We start from the raw sequence: 15,484 nt of genomic DNA on the forward strand, positions 1-15,484 counted from the left end.
TTATGACTGGAATTTCATGCCCTCTGACCGACATCTCTCCATTTCCCCTGCTCGCCTGGCCTTGTAAAACCACCATCCTACTCTTGGTCTTCATGAATTTGGCTTTTTCATGTTCCATATATAAGTGATATCATACAGCATGTCTTTTGCTAACTTATTTCATTTAGCATAATGCCCTCGAGGCCCATCATTGTGTCACAAATGGCAAGATTTCCTTCTTTCTCATGGCTGTATATGTATATAGTCTATATCTTTACCCATTCATCTGCCAAAGGACACAGGTTGTTTTCACATCTTAGCTACTATACATAAAACTAAAACGAATATTGGAGTACAGATACCTTTTCAATATCCTGCTTTCACTTCTTTGAGATATATACCCAGTAGCGGGGTTGCTGGATCATATGGTAATTCTATATGTGTTTTTTTTTTGAGGACCCTCCATACTGTTTTCAATATGTACCAATTTGCATTCCTACAATGCTGCACAAGAGTTCCCCTTTCTCCATACCCTCACTGACACTTATCACCTCTTATCTGTTTGCTGACATAGGCTGACTTTTTAGTGATTCCTGAATGATGTTAAATTAGTGTAAATTCTAGTCCTCACCACATGAGTATAGCTCAGACTCCTTCCAAGTCCAGTGTCCGAGACAGCTTCTTCAGGTAGCGGACACTGCATATCATGTCCATGGTCCTAGCCTGGGCTGCCTGAGTTAGAAGCTGGCTTTATGCAGCATTCATGGTTTGAAGTCCTCATTTCTCACTGACTTTAGATCCCTTCTCTGATCCACATGTAGGCACATGAATCTCAGTCTCAGTCTTTGGGATTTAGATCCAAGATCGGTATCATGCTGGGTCACAACACAATGCAAGTTGAAACTACTCTGGTGGTATTGAAGTGATTTTGTTATATTTTATCCAGAACTTCATGCATTTGCAGTAAGAGGAGGATCTGTGTTAAAAGACATGAGCTCCATGGGTTATACATGGCTTTTATTGACTTTGACGAGCATGGTGTTTACCAGCTTCACGGCTGCTTCATAGGAAACTGCCCTCCTGAGGGATGAAGGCCCAGGTTGTTGTTAATGTAAGGCTGACCATAATTTTTATCATGGAAACAAGACCATATGCATACTCAGCCTATAAAAAGCTCAGTTGAAAGAGAGAGAGAGCCAATTGCAAGCTTTGGCTTTCGGAAAAACTAAACTGGGAAATACAAAGGATGCAAAAATATGCAGAGAGAGAGGCAATGAGGCAGAGGGACAATGCAGGTCCTGGTGTATGTTAAAGCCAGAAGTAAATGAAAGCTTTACGTAGCAGAAGGAGTAGGCTGAGAAAAGATGCACGAAACAGTGGGTGCTGTAGGCAGTTAACTCGGGGAAGAAGTAAGATGATAATGATGAGCACAGCAGAGCAAGAAGCTGAGGCTGTTGCTGGTGGAGCACTCCACTGAACTTCCACAATCCCTGGTTAGGAAGATTCCTGTGGCTCTCTTGAATCCACATGGACCTGCAAGCTGTCTCTTTCAGTCCTGTCTTTATTCTTGGATATGCCCAGGATTACAACAAGCCCCTCATTACCTGGGTTAGCTCTGGTGAGCCTATTTCTAGCAAACAGAGAAACTCAAAGAACACAGAAATTACTACCAGGAATAGTGATTTAGAAATAAGAAATCACCAAGATTGTGGAGATTTTGCAATCAGTTAAGACATCATGGCTGGAAAGCATTGGGAATATTCTGCCTTCTCCAAGCCCGTGTTTCTTTGGTAGTCATACCATGTGGCTAAAGATGAGGCTAGGGCGACAACTGCAAAGCAACAATTTTAAGGGTGTAAAGAATGAAAGAGAGCAGAGTTTTACAATTTTAATTTATAGAAGTAGGAAATCTACAAAGTTAAAGTCCAAAATGTCTTAGTCAAGGCAGCTAAAAAATCTGTCAGAGGAAGTTCTCTTATCGGATGGCCGACAGTGTCCACTGCCAAATAGTTACATCAGAAGAAACCAAAGAACTTGCTGCATCTTTTTTGATCAAGACAAATCCCTGTTTGACAGGAATGAAAACATCTGTGGGAAGTGGAAGGCATTAGTTTTTCCTGAACTCCTCTTTTTGACCAATTGAGATAATCTATCACAAATATAAAGCAAACCCTAAAACTATCACTTTCTTCACTGGCTGAACTATGAGGACCTGGAAGAAATGACTTATAAAAAAACAAACAAACAAAGTCCTTGAGATCACAATAGGGATGTGAAATAATCTCAAATGATAGATGTTCAGTAATCAAAGCTTAGAGGATATGCTCTAATCACGTGTCACAATATGGGCACCATTGACATTGTGAGCAGGATAATTCTTTGTTGCAGAGGGCCGTGCTGTGGACTGTAGAATGTTTAACAGTATCCCTAGCTTCTACCCACTAGATGCCAGTAACAACTTCAAATTGAGATGACCAAAAACATCTCCAGATAATGTCAAATGTCCCTAGGAAGTGGGACTGATTGTCCCCAGGTGAGAACCACTAAACTAATGCAACCAGACAGGTGTGGTTTATCCATGGATAGAAATGTCTCATATACAAAATCATAAATATATTTCTTTATTGGTTATATTTATGCAATCAATACATAATGGAGTTTCCTTTTAAAGAAAATCAGAACATTGCAGATAAAACTGAAGTTCCCTTTGATTGTCTATCTTCCTTCCTAGGGTTACTTCTCTTTTCAACTCTATTATACATATTTACACATACATACATATACATATATACACATACGTACATATACATACATACACGACAGAGGCAATATATTTACTGGACCAGACAGAAATTAATACATGATGTTATCTCATCCTAGCCTGCTCTTGAAATCAAGGAGTGGAAATTTCCTTTCACTTTCCTTGAAGAAGAGTTATTTTTCATTACTGCCATTGTTGTATATCGAGTGGGAACGATGGTCCAATTTGTGTCTCGTTGCAGAATGTTACATTTGCTGAGAAGGCCAGTATTTCATAACACAGTAGCTGGAAACTGTTGTCTCCATCCACGTGGAGGAAAGAGTAAGTGGATCTTCAGTGTATATGTAATAACTGGATCATGTTAGGCAAAAATAGTATTGGTATGACATATATAGGAAAGAGGACATGACACAGAAACGTGAGTGTCATGGGGTGGGATATACGAGATACATCGACCATGATGTCCGCCATCACAAAAGCCCCTTCTGAGAGTAAATATTCTCCCCATGCCCCTTAGAGAAGCAAAATTCACAGGCTAGGCTGTTCGTTTGGTAGGAAAGATTGTATCTTTCATTCTCTAATGTACGATTAATCGCACCTTAACCCAACTACATCATTTCATTGCCTGGGATGGTGGCCATTTAGGTGTCTTCGAATGGAAAGCTCTGAGCAAAGTGATATGTACTGAGGTGGCTTATGTTAAGGAATGTAAACTAGAACAGGTTGAACGAAGGTGGCAGTTAGCGGCAGTGGCTGAAGTGGAAAGAATGCACAGAGATAGGCCACAATGCCAGTGGAAACATGAAGAAGGCGACTTTCACAGGAGGAAAATCTATGAGTAAGCATACGGCTGAAGGAAGAGCAAGTGCCTGCCAGAGAAGAGAGAGGAGAAGTTTGTCATGGTAGGAAAAGCAGCAGAGCACAGAAGTGCATCAAGACTACAAGAGACCCAAATAGGGCCACCAGGGTAGCAATACAAGGGATTCTGTTGCTATTTCCTAGAATTACACGGCTGCAGATCATGCTTCAAGAGGAGATAATGGCTGCGTAAACCCTAAAGCTATCTTTCTTCTTAGATTTCTTGTGTCTTTTCTAACTATGTGTCCTTCCTCTAAAGACTCCATACTTGAGCTAGCCTGACTTTACTGTCTATTCCTTGTAGTCAAAAAACAAAACAAACAAACAAAAAAACACCTAACAGATGCCATGTAGTTAGTAGATGGGCAATTTGCGGTTATCTATTGGCTGATAAAACATAATTAATGTGCATCAGAGACCAGGGACATAATTATCCAGGCAACAGGAGTTGATTCAACTGCAACTGTCAAGGGTCGTGGGCCCTCCGCTAGGTGTGAAGACAGGAAACAAGACTTGTTCAAGGACACCAGGTTCTAAAGCCCCTAATGTCCAGTTTCAATCATAGCAGTTCTTTCTGTTTTACCTACTTTTCTGAGGTAGACCAGCCCCCAGACTTTTGCCTCTGTCCTTACCTAAGGATATAGGAAAGACAACAATCTCACTATCTGTTTTTTGAGCCAGGATGGAGTGCTGAACATATAAATGTTGCTAAGGTGATCGGAAATCAAAGAATCCAAATCCTGAATAATGAAGCGCTAATTATAATTTTTTTTTTAGCCTTAAGTTTGGGTTCTCTGTAGATTTTCTCCCTCTCCCTAATATCCTCCCACCCCACTTCTGCCTGCACCTGCATTAATTAATCTGCATTAACGTGGAATTGTAAATGTAAGCTATTTTATTTTCATTTCTGTTCATTGATGGTCTTATATAAATTTGTCCAGCATTTCAAGGGCTACTAAGGATAACATCAAGTTAAGTTCTTTAAGTCTTCAGGGCATGCTCTATTCATGAGAAAACAGATAATGTATCTGAAATGATATTTGGCTTCACTTCATATGAAATATATGTCAAGTTTTTACTCACATTTTTAAAGTATTTTTCCAAGTAAAGAGAATTTTCCTCTTGTAAAAACTACCCATGAAAATAGCTGTTTGCAGGAATCGGAGTGAGGAGCCAAGTCCTACCTTTAAGTCAATGTCAAGGTAGAGGTAAAAGAACTGACAAGAACCAAGAGGGAGCCAGAGTCAAGGAGAAGCATGAGATTATAGTTCCCGTGGGGGTTTTCAGAAGCTCAGGGCGGTCACTGCCATTTCTACAGGGCAGAGAACAAAGCTCCATAACTTTCACGGTTGACAGCTGAACTTCTCACCTTAAAACTATAATAAAGAAGACTTGAGAAGTTCAACGCAGCTTTATTTATGAGATAAACTTGCACATGACCAAAATGTCAGATAATAGTAAAGAGTTTAAGTAGAACCCATGATCGTACACCAAGGACATGCGATGTAGCCACTACATAACACAAAAGTGTTAAAATGGCACGGGAAGTGTTCATGATGCGAGGTGAAAAAACACAGAAAGTTACTATGCTCACTGAAGTCAACTTTGAAAAAGCACATTGAATTCAGTCAGGTAGGCCAAAATAACATTTACTGTGGTGTTTTATTACAGATTCTATTATCTTCATCCATAAAATGCTACATGTCCACGAATTTATTTTATAATTAGAATATCTAACGTATGTTATATAATACTGCATAATTTTATTTATTAACTTATTAGATCTTCCTATAGTCAATGTCACATTAAATGGGTACTTTAATAAATAATACATAAAATAGCTGATATAATTAGAGTCTAGGTAAAAAAAACCTACTATCTTTCATTTGTAAAATGTGCTCAACCTTCAGCCTTACTGATAAAAATAAAAAACTAGTCTAACATTATGTAATTTTTAAATTACTATTAAGCACATTAATATTAATTAAAATATATTAGTGATTAATATAATGTTTATGTTAATTTTGTCTACAACTTTACCATTAAAAATTTTTTTAAAAATATTTAAAACTTTAATCATTATTGAATGTTTAAACTACTGAATGTTTTAGTTTGTTAACTGCGGTAATATGGAATATTCTTCTAGAATTATGGAAATTAACGCAGTAAGACCTAAAATCTAAAGTTAGGAGGTTTGGGATTTTAAGGCTCTTCCTGTGGGAGGAGTTTCCATTTAACTGTTGTATCAACGTCATCATCAAAATTTCCCATCTCCTGCTCTTTAGAGAGTTCTAAGAATACCTATGTAGGAAAAAAATAAATAAGGAAACAAAAATGTCAGAGTGTTTGTCTGAAAGATGGATGCACAGAGAAATGCACACAAAGGTTACCTGGACGGTGCTCCCTGGTTTAAAGAAAACTAACCTGTTCCAAGGTAGCCTGAGAGAGGCTGTATTCTTCCAGGCCGAAGGTCTGTTTCACTGCATTTAAAGGGATTGACATTAGTGGCTTACATATTTTTCACCAAAAGTGTTTTCAAGGCATCAACATAAACAGCAACCTCAAATCCATGTCTAAACTTACCTGCCTCTAATTTGAAAAAGGCCCGAGATAGAGGGTGAACATCTTCCACAGGTAATTTATATGCCATCATGGAGGAATACCTGGGAGGAGGGAAGAGTTTTATCAGTATATTTCAGTGTTATTATATCGGGGAGAAATTGACAGTCAAAATAACAAAAGAATTTTTCAAAGTTTTTTAAAATAAAAAGGCAAGTTTGACTTGATAGAACATGAATCCGAGCCAAACAACCCTGCTGAACTCTTTCCTATTAAAAAAAGTTCTTTCTTGGCCACCAGCTCTGCCCTCCCAAAAAATGTTCATCCGCAACCTCCATGTTGCACAATCAATGAACGCTATTTCATCCTTCCTTCTTCTTAGACTTCTCGAAAGCATTAAACAAAATTGTACACATCCCTCTTAGAAGTTCTCTCCCTCCCTCCCCCACCCTCTCCCTCTCAGCTTCTGAGATAACCACTTTTACAACTTTCCTTCTGACTCTCTAGACCTGCTCTGATTAATATATTTGCTACTAGTTACATGTGGCTATTTAAATTAATTAAAATAAAATTTCAAAATCAATTTCTGATTTTGGAGGGCTCAGTAGCCACCTGTGGGCACTGTACTGGACAGCACGGATATAAACATTTCCGTCGCAATATTCTATTGGACAGTGGTGTTCTTTACGCACTTCGGTATTTGTCATCACGGCGGTTGCTATGGTGCTGGTAATTCCCCCCAATCTGAATACTAAGAGTTCCTGGGGTTTGGCCTAGACCCTCTCCCCTTCCCATCTCCCTTGTGACCTCACCCCTTCTCCTAGCTTTATGGTGTCCCATGTGGTAAAACTGAGCCGCTTGGTCTCTCAGTGACCCTTCATGCGTCCTCTGAGCAGCTGGCCTACATGTCCCTGGATATCCCTCTACACATCAACTATATGAGCTTTCCTTTCTTCTTTTGTATGTATAAAGTTCATTCTTGACTTAAATTCTTTATATATTATTTTTTCTAAAAAGTGTGGCTCATCCCCCTTCTTCAGTTGAACAAACCCTGCTTAGTCTTAAAGTCCTTAATGTCATTTCCTCATTTTATTCGTCTCTTCATTTGCTTAATATTCTTGCCCCTAAAAGGCTGCAAGCACCATAACAACTTTGTCCAGTTATGGACTACTCTATATATAGTCTCTGGCACACAGTAAGTGCTCAATATATATTATTTTAAAAAATAATTAGAAGTAGTATATAAGAAAACCCTATATATCATTCAATTAAATTTAACCTCATTCTGCTAGTCACATGGGTTGGGTTATCCTTGCTTGTAATTCAGATGACCATACACAAATCTGAAAGAACTATAGAGAGGAGGATAAATGATTTATATTCAATTAATTTAGGATGGAGTCAATCCTTCTCAAGTATGTACATCTGGGTTATTGAGCACTTGATGCAATTTTATATTTGGTAAAATGCTATAGGTTGATGCATAATTTTATTGTCTATTAAAAAAACATTAAATTCATGGTTAAGTTTGCACTTTGTTCCTAACCTCTAAGCTATTCCACCACTTAAACACATGCATACATAAACACACACACGCACGCACGCACGCACGCACACACACACTCTCCATCCACCTTTTCTGAGGTATGAAACACTCACTAAAAATAACTTTTCAGCTGCTGCCTTTTTCCTACACATACAAAATCTTGTTTTGTAGTATGCCAGCTCAGCCTTTTTCTTCCTGTCCAGACTAGTACAAGACTAAATAATGTGTGTGTACTGGAAAATCTTTGTACTTGTCACGCAAGCAAAAAATGTCCTTTACCTTTCCTGCCGAGCAGCCTGTGGGAAAAGCTTCAGAATCTCTGTGTGGAGAGGCTCCGTCTGAGTGGGTTCCTTTATTTTTATTTCTAGTAAATAATCTTTACCAAACTTGCTTTTCAGGTGTTGAATGGAACCGATACACCTAGTCCAGAGAAGAGAAAGAAGAGTTGAAAGAAAAAATACTTGTCTCTTAATTTCTTCCTCAATTACAACAAATGCAGAGGAAAGTGTTTAATCATAAATCCAGGAGCCGAACAGCACTAGCTGTTTACAGTGAACTGAAATTCTCTCTACGAGAACTTGGGGGTCAACTGCAGGTGCTAGACAGGCACCCACCTCAGCCTCCCGGACACCATGATGGCCACGCGGTCACACACGGCCTCGGCCTCCGCCATGTAATGGGTGGTCAGGAGGGCGCCTCTCCCCGTGTTTTTAACAATGGTCTGAATTGCCTGCCTAAAGATAAAGGAAAGGATTGTTTGCATTTAGAAAGTAATTTGGAAAAATAGGTCAGTGGGGATAAATGTGAAGCTTAAATAGAAAATTTTATATTAGGTTACATAAGAAAAAAATTTTTTGCTCTAGAGAGAAAGAATAAAAATTGTTGCATTATGCAATTACATCAGTACATGAACTGGCTTCATAAAATCAAAAGTAGAAGATTGGTAAATAGTGAGTAAAATAATATTTGTTTAAAAAAAAAGTTGAGGTATAGAGAAACACTACACTGTAGGATTTTTAATAACTGAAAATAAAATAGAAGAAGAGAGGCAGGGAGAAGACAAAGAAAATCCAATCGAATACATTCAAGAGTCCATTTGATTCTTAACATGCCTATTTTTCTCCTTGAAGAATTTTGAAAACTAGATTGAATTTCACAGAATTAAATTATAGAGGATGTGAGCCTCAAAGATGAACTGAGCAAACGTCAAAAAACAATTAACTGTAGACTCAATTAACTATTGACCCTGATACATCTTACAACTCTATTCACCACATCTGCTGCTGGCCCTCGGGGTCCATCCCGGTGGACGGCTCGTCCAGCAGCACCACCGGCGGGTTGCCCAGGATGCTCAGCGCGAAGCACAGCTGCAACCAGAGGAACAGCGCGTCGGGCACCCACCTGCGCGGGGCGCGCAGCAAGCCCGGGCCGCGGCCCTACCTTTCTCTTGACTCCCTCCGACAAGGCCTTCGCTGGACGCTGCTGCTGGTCCTGCAGCGCGAGCGCCGCCAGCAACCTGACAAAAAAAAAAACCACTGTGATTATACACGAAGCACGTGTCCCTCCTGAAAACAACACAGAAAAGCCTGGCACTATCGATCTAAAAGTAGTACACTTAAGGACCACTAACATTGTCACAAACACTAAATCTTATGATTTGGTTCTTATTCAGATTTTCAATCATTTTATTGGCATGATAATTTAAAGACACTGTTTATGACCTCCTTTCTATCGTTAATAAGGAAATAATATATTTGTCCCTCCCTCCGGCTACACAGCGAGAGTGAGGCTTCTCTCTGTACCTTGAAATACTAAGAGCAGCTTCGTCTTTGCCCAACCCCTTCACTGCCGCATACAACTCCAGATGGTCTTTCACTGTAAGACTGGGCCACAGTGAGTTCTCCTGGGGACAGTACCCCAAAAACGTGGGAATGTCAGCTTCCTGTTTCCCCAGTGACGCTGTGCAGCCTTGTAAAACCACCTGCAGGGAACAACAAATGTCAGATCCACATCCAGCTTTTGATCCACATCTAGCTTTTCCTCCTTCTTCTTCTAAAGGAGATAATGATGTCCATTAAGCTGCAATGTTTTCTGAGCATGCAAGGGATATTTATAACTCCTTTCATCAATTTATTCATTTTTTTTTAAAAAAATCATTTACTGATAGGAATAATTTAAGGATGCTATTGATACTCAAAATGAAATTTCCCCTGGCGATGAGCTTGGTTCCTTCACATGTCACATACCACTCCAGCAGTGGGCTTCGAGTCTCCAGTTATCATTTTAATAGAAGTGCTTTTACCAGCTCCATTATGTCCCAGCAACCCCAAAACTTCCCCTGGAAGAAAGACCCACCATCAATATCTGCACTTTAAAAATTGACTAACCTAAAATCATTTAGCTCAGTAACAATTTGAACCAAAATAACACTACCTTTTCAAACAGTACTTTAGTAATTTTCTATATTGCAATGTTAATGGAAAGTCTTTAGATTTACAGTAGAATAATTTGGTCTTCCTGATCCAAGATCACATTTCCTGTCATTTGAATTGGGACAGGATATTAAAGTAGAAGAGGTTTTTCTGCTGACATGTCAAGTGTTTTTATAATTACATGTTAACCAAAATAAATGAGAAATCTCAAAGGATAAAAAATGATCCCCTTCAGAGTCCCGAACCTACAGAATATGAAACATTCTAATAACAGGAACATTATCCAAACCTTTGTTAACACAGAAGGAAACATTCCTAAGGGCTATTTTCTTCTTTCTTTTCGAAAAGCAACTTTTCTTTTTCCCGTTATATTCCTTGTGTAAACAGCTGGCCATTATGACTGGTTTCTGGAAAACATGGCAAAGCATGATTTTCCTGTTAGATTTCTCATATTTTGTGCACTCACATTTTACCCAAAAGCATGGCCGTGAATAAAGACTACTTTATCAACTGATTCCTATTATAAAAGTGATTCCTAATCAAGTACATTCCCTCCACAATATGCTGACTGAGAATCTACCTTACCCTTTGCACTAATTTCACGCCTAGTTCATTTCTTACTGATTGTCATACAGCGTAAATCCACTTGCTCTTTCTTATATTGCGACTCTTGCAAAGGGTGTGGGATTTTGTTAAATTTGATTAACAGAACTTCTTAAATTGCACTGACAAATGAAGATCTAAGATTAAGAACCATGAAAAACTGAAGAAGAGAAAATGGAAATAGTGAAGGCAGGATAAACACTCCAAAAGATAATGATTGGAATATGACCTATAAGTGGAAGTATCACAGAAACAAAAGTAAATTTTCAACCTAAGAACTAACAGTTCATCAACACAACAGGACAAGTGAACTATCTCACTATTTTGCTAAGGGTCTAGTCACTTGTTTTCACCTCCCCTGAGTTTGCAGAAGTGAGTGCGTTTGCTGTTTTCTCTCTTTCAGTTTGAACATCGTCATCTTCTTCTTCAGGCTCTTCTGGATTTGGATGATTTTCCCTACTTCTTGGAGAGATTCTACAGAGAAAATAAAATAATATAAAAATGCAATTCTAGCTGTACAACTATCGAAGGAATGTAAGCCTTGATCATTAAATTATTATAGTTTGCTTTAAAAGAATATAAATGATTCATTTACTACCTGCAAGATTCCCCTGGACAATAATAATCCTTCCAGTAGCCAAGTCCCTTGAGATTCTTTATGGCTATTTCTTCTCTTAAAACTTCTGCCCCCTCTGTCAGCTAGGCCTCTAACGTCTCTCAAATATAGACTTATCAGTCTTTTCGGTATGTTTCCCTCCAGATCACCATCCTATTTTGTCATAAATGATCACTGTCATTGGCTTCTCTGGCCTTTTCAAAACATTTCACACACTTACACCGAACACTAGTTCTTCTATTCAGAGACTTATACTTGCCATAAGCAGGAGAGAAACAAGCTTTGGTGCTTACTCACCGCTCAGAGATACACAGGACAAAAGCTCAACTTGCCAAAAATTAGTAAGACCCAGGACTTAGAAATTATGTATATCTGCATTTAATCTAAACCTGTTCTTCCCTCCCCCTCCCGCCCCAGAATAATGCTATTCAGTGGGCCTAGTCAACAGCTGGATAGTAAATCCATCCTAATAAATGGATGTTAAATATACTGCCATAAACATTAAATATTTAAATTATATTTATATGTTAATATTATTCTAACCTGAAAACTGGATCTTTCCTCATTGTTTCTTTTCCATACTTCATTTCCAGACACCTTATAATGAAAAGGAAAACGGCACTCTGAAGGTATGGCTAGAGGCAAAGAGAGATAATTAGAGTTAGCATCATCATGGGACTCAAATGATGTGCAATGTTTTCCTTTTGTCATAAAAGAATTGACCATTTTTAAAATAAATTTGACGAAAATCTTATAAAGTACTTCTCATACGGAGAAATATATCCAAACCAACCTGAACACTGAAACAAACATAAAAATCTGGATTAAAAAAATTTTAAATGCTTTTTTAAAGCAGAGAAGAGTTGACAAAACACTAAGGACTTTAAGTCACATCTAAGAGACTGTAAGAGGGAGGCTTAGCACCAAAGCAACTTTTAAATTTCAATTTTCATGGCATATCCAGGAGAAGACAGAAGAAAGTATATAAATACAGCGTTTTCTCAAAGCAAGGACTAGAATAGACAATCTTTTCCCTAATAAAGTCTGGCCCTCCGAGAGTTACATCCTTAGTGAAGAGTGAACACCCAGGAGATTTCTGAGATAGCTGCGTTGGGTGCCAACCATGGGGAGTAAAGATGCAAAGAGAAGACAGCCTTGCACAGATTGGTAGTCCAGTTCACATCACCTGAATGATCCTTAGAACTCTGAGTGTAGAACAAGGTTTAAATTAGTGTCAGAATAGTAGTCTCCCTAAGAACGGGACAGAAGCAAACACAATGGAATGGATATCCCAGAAACAGACCCTGCATATATGGACATCTTATAAATGGACAGCGGTAGCTTCGAATATCAATGGGAAAAGCACAAACTTTTCAAAAAATAGTGTTTGGACAACTGGGTACTCTTAAAGACTGAAGTGAAATAGGACTCTTACCTCACAACACATAAAAACAATCAATTTTAGATAATTAGGAGACATAAATATGAAAAGAGAATATAAAGGTTTTAGAATACAATATAAAAAATTTTTCATGACCTCTCAGAGAAGGAAAGATTTCTTAAACATTACGAAATATGAAATAAATTTATTAATTAGTAAAAATTTGTTTAAAACTTTTTATTATTATTATTGTGTGCAGCCATTGATAAAATTCAAGATTCGTTCTTGATAAATACTAAAAGCAAAAAAATAGAAGACTAAAATATCTAGTAAACTAGAAAAACAATTAATATAATGCTAGTGGTTAAGCACTTAAGAACATTGTCAGTAAAATCATAACCGATAGAAGGATGTCTGCTAGTTAAGAGTATTAGCTGATATTTTTTCAGAGATTCAAACTAATGTTATGAGGTAAGAATATATAATATAGTACATATTTTCAATATATATATATAATTATTTCTAGATAGTGTTGTTTAACTAGATGAAAGGTAAGTATCTGAAAAAAGATTGGAAATAAGAAAATTCAGTAAGACAAACTAACATACACAAAAATATTATATTCCATCAAGAACTAATTAGAATATATAGTGAAAAAAAATTTTAACAGCTAATGTAGACAGGAAAAACTTAGCTGCCAATGTGTAAAAGTGAAATAAAATAAAAATATAAAAGTTTTAATGTATATATAATTAGTCTTAAATACAAATATTTAAAAATCATTATTTTGAACTCAGAAATTCTGCTCTAATAAATTGGACATTTAAAATTATGTCTGCGAAACTCCACATACCACTTTCTGGCACTTGACTACTCAATTCTAATTTTCACTAGAAAAATGAATATGAAAGCAGAAAAATTTTTTAAAAATGAAAATGATGAGAGGTTACTTATGATTTCAGATTAAGCAAAATATACAAAGCTACAGTGATTAAAATAATGTAGTCCTGGCACTGATATAAACAAATGAATAAATGGAGTGAAAGAGAATACCAAGAGGACTATATCCAAATATGCATACAAATTTAATACTGATAAAGATGCTTTTTCATTTCGGAAAGCATAACACGGAGTATTCAGAAATGGCATTGAGATAACCAAATACCCCTTTTGGGAAAATATGAAAGTAAAATTGTTAGTCACTTTTTTATAGCAAAACATAAAAAAGTCCAGAGAATTAAACATTTATTTTTAAATGTATATATTTTTAAAAAGAGCAAGACATTAGGAAACAGGAAGGGGTGAGCCATACTCAGGAAAGTAATCCAGTCAACAGACATTACCTCCATCACCAGATGTTAGATTTAGCAAAGAATTTTTTTAAAGCTATTGTATATTCACTGAATTAAAGAAAACCATGTTTAAAAACTTAAAGTAAAATATGACTCATCAAAGATAGATTTTCCATAACTGATCTGAAAAACAGAGAAAAAAATATGAAAGATAAATGAACCAAGCCTTAAAGAACCATGGAATATCAAACATGCCAAAGTACATGTAATAGGAGTCTCAGAAAGATATGACAGAAAGGGCAGAAAAAATTATTTAAAAAATAATGGCCAAAAACTTTCAAAATGTGATGAAAAACTATCTACACATTCCAGAAGTTCAACAAACCTAAAGTAGGATAACCACAAAAAGATCCACACCTAGACAATTACAGTCAAACTATTGAAAACCAAAGAGAAAATCTTGAAAGCATTAAGAGAAAAAGAACTCATCACTTAGAAAGGAGCATCAGTATAATTAATGGATGACTTCTTTTCAGAAACAATGCAAGCCAGATGAGAGTGGAATTACATATTCAGAGAGCTTTCAAAGAGCTGGGAAAAAATCTGTAAGAATTCTACATCCAATAAAACTATCCTTCAATGTTATAGATAAAATAAAAACATGCCCCAATTGTACTGCTCCTGACTGATTTAAAGTGGTCATCATTACATTGTGTGTGTGTGTGTGTGTGTGCGCGCGTATGACAGAGAGAGAGAGAAGAATAAATACATCAGGTTCCAAACTTGTATCCACAAATAGAATAAAGAGCCCAGAAATAAAACCTCATATATATGGTCAAATAATCTTCAATGAGGATACCGAGACCATGCAATTGGGAAAGGACAATCTCTTCAATGAATGGAGTTAGGCAAACTGGAGATCCACGTGCGAAAGAATGAAGTTGGACCCTTATTTTACACAATGTATAAAAATTAACTCACATTAGGGTTCTAAATATAAGGTCAAAAAGTATAAAACTCCTAGGGAAAAAACAGGGGAAAAGCTTCATGACATTTGACTTGGCAATGATTTCTTGAATAAGACATCAAAAGCATAATCAACGAAAGCAAAAATAAACAAATAAGACTATATTAATCTTAAAAACTTTTGTGAATCAAAGGACACATCAACAGAGTAAAAAGGCATGAAAAATAAATAAAATAAATAAATGAAAAACTTAGAAAATTTAAAAATTAAAAAATAAACTAAAAATAAAATAAAGTAAAATAAAATAAAGGTAACCTATACAATGGAAGAAATATTTGCAAATCATATATCCAATAAGGGGGTAATAACCAGAAAATACAAAGAACTCCTCAACTAAACAACAAAAAATCAAATAACTTAATTTAAAAATGACTTGAATGCACAATTTTCAAAAAATGATATACGAATGGCCAACAAACATATAAAAAGA

The 15,484-nt window shown here is 36.7% G+C and overlaps 1 protein-coding gene across 7 annotated transcripts in view; it reads right to left on the minus strand.

Moving 5' to 3' along the window:
- Positions 1-15,484, minus strand: part of ABCA10 (ATP binding cassette subfamily A member 10) — a 63,600-nt gene that overhangs the window by 5,624 nt on the left and 42,492 nt on the right. For 4 of the 7 annotated variants that reach the window (XM_016143646.2, XM_016143645.2, XM_016143643.2 and 1 more), the window contains exons 28-39: positions 11,898-11,989; positions 11,092-11,212; positions 10,425-10,542; positions 9,950-10,041; positions 9,506-9,684; positions 9,144-9,219; positions 8,976-9,070; positions 8,318-8,437; positions 7,983-8,123; positions 6,182-6,261; positions 6,023-6,078; positions 423-5,899 (exon numbers count right to left, since the gene is read on the minus strand). In XM_016143646.2, the coding sequence (XP_015999132.2) occupies positions 5,801-5,899; positions 6,023-6,078; positions 6,182-6,261; positions 7,983-8,123; positions 8,318-8,437; positions 8,976-9,070; positions 9,144-9,219; positions 9,506-9,684; positions 9,950-10,041; positions 10,425-10,542; positions 11,092-11,212; positions 11,898-11,989 (1,269 nt within the window). In that variant the 3' untranslated portion in view covers positions 423-5,800. The other 3 variants (XM_016143647.2, XM_036223545.1, XM_036223547.1) reach the window with 3 other exon arrangements.

The sequence above is a fragment of the Rousettus aegyptiacus genome, unplaced genomic scaffold (assembly GCF_014176215.1).
Source record: "Rousettus aegyptiacus isolate mRouAeg1 unplaced genomic scaffold, mRouAeg1.p scaffold_m13_p_6, whole genome shotgun sequence".
Classification (NCBI taxonomy): Eukaryota; Metazoa; Chordata; class Mammalia; order Chiroptera; family Pteropodidae; genus Rousettus; species Rousettus aegyptiacus.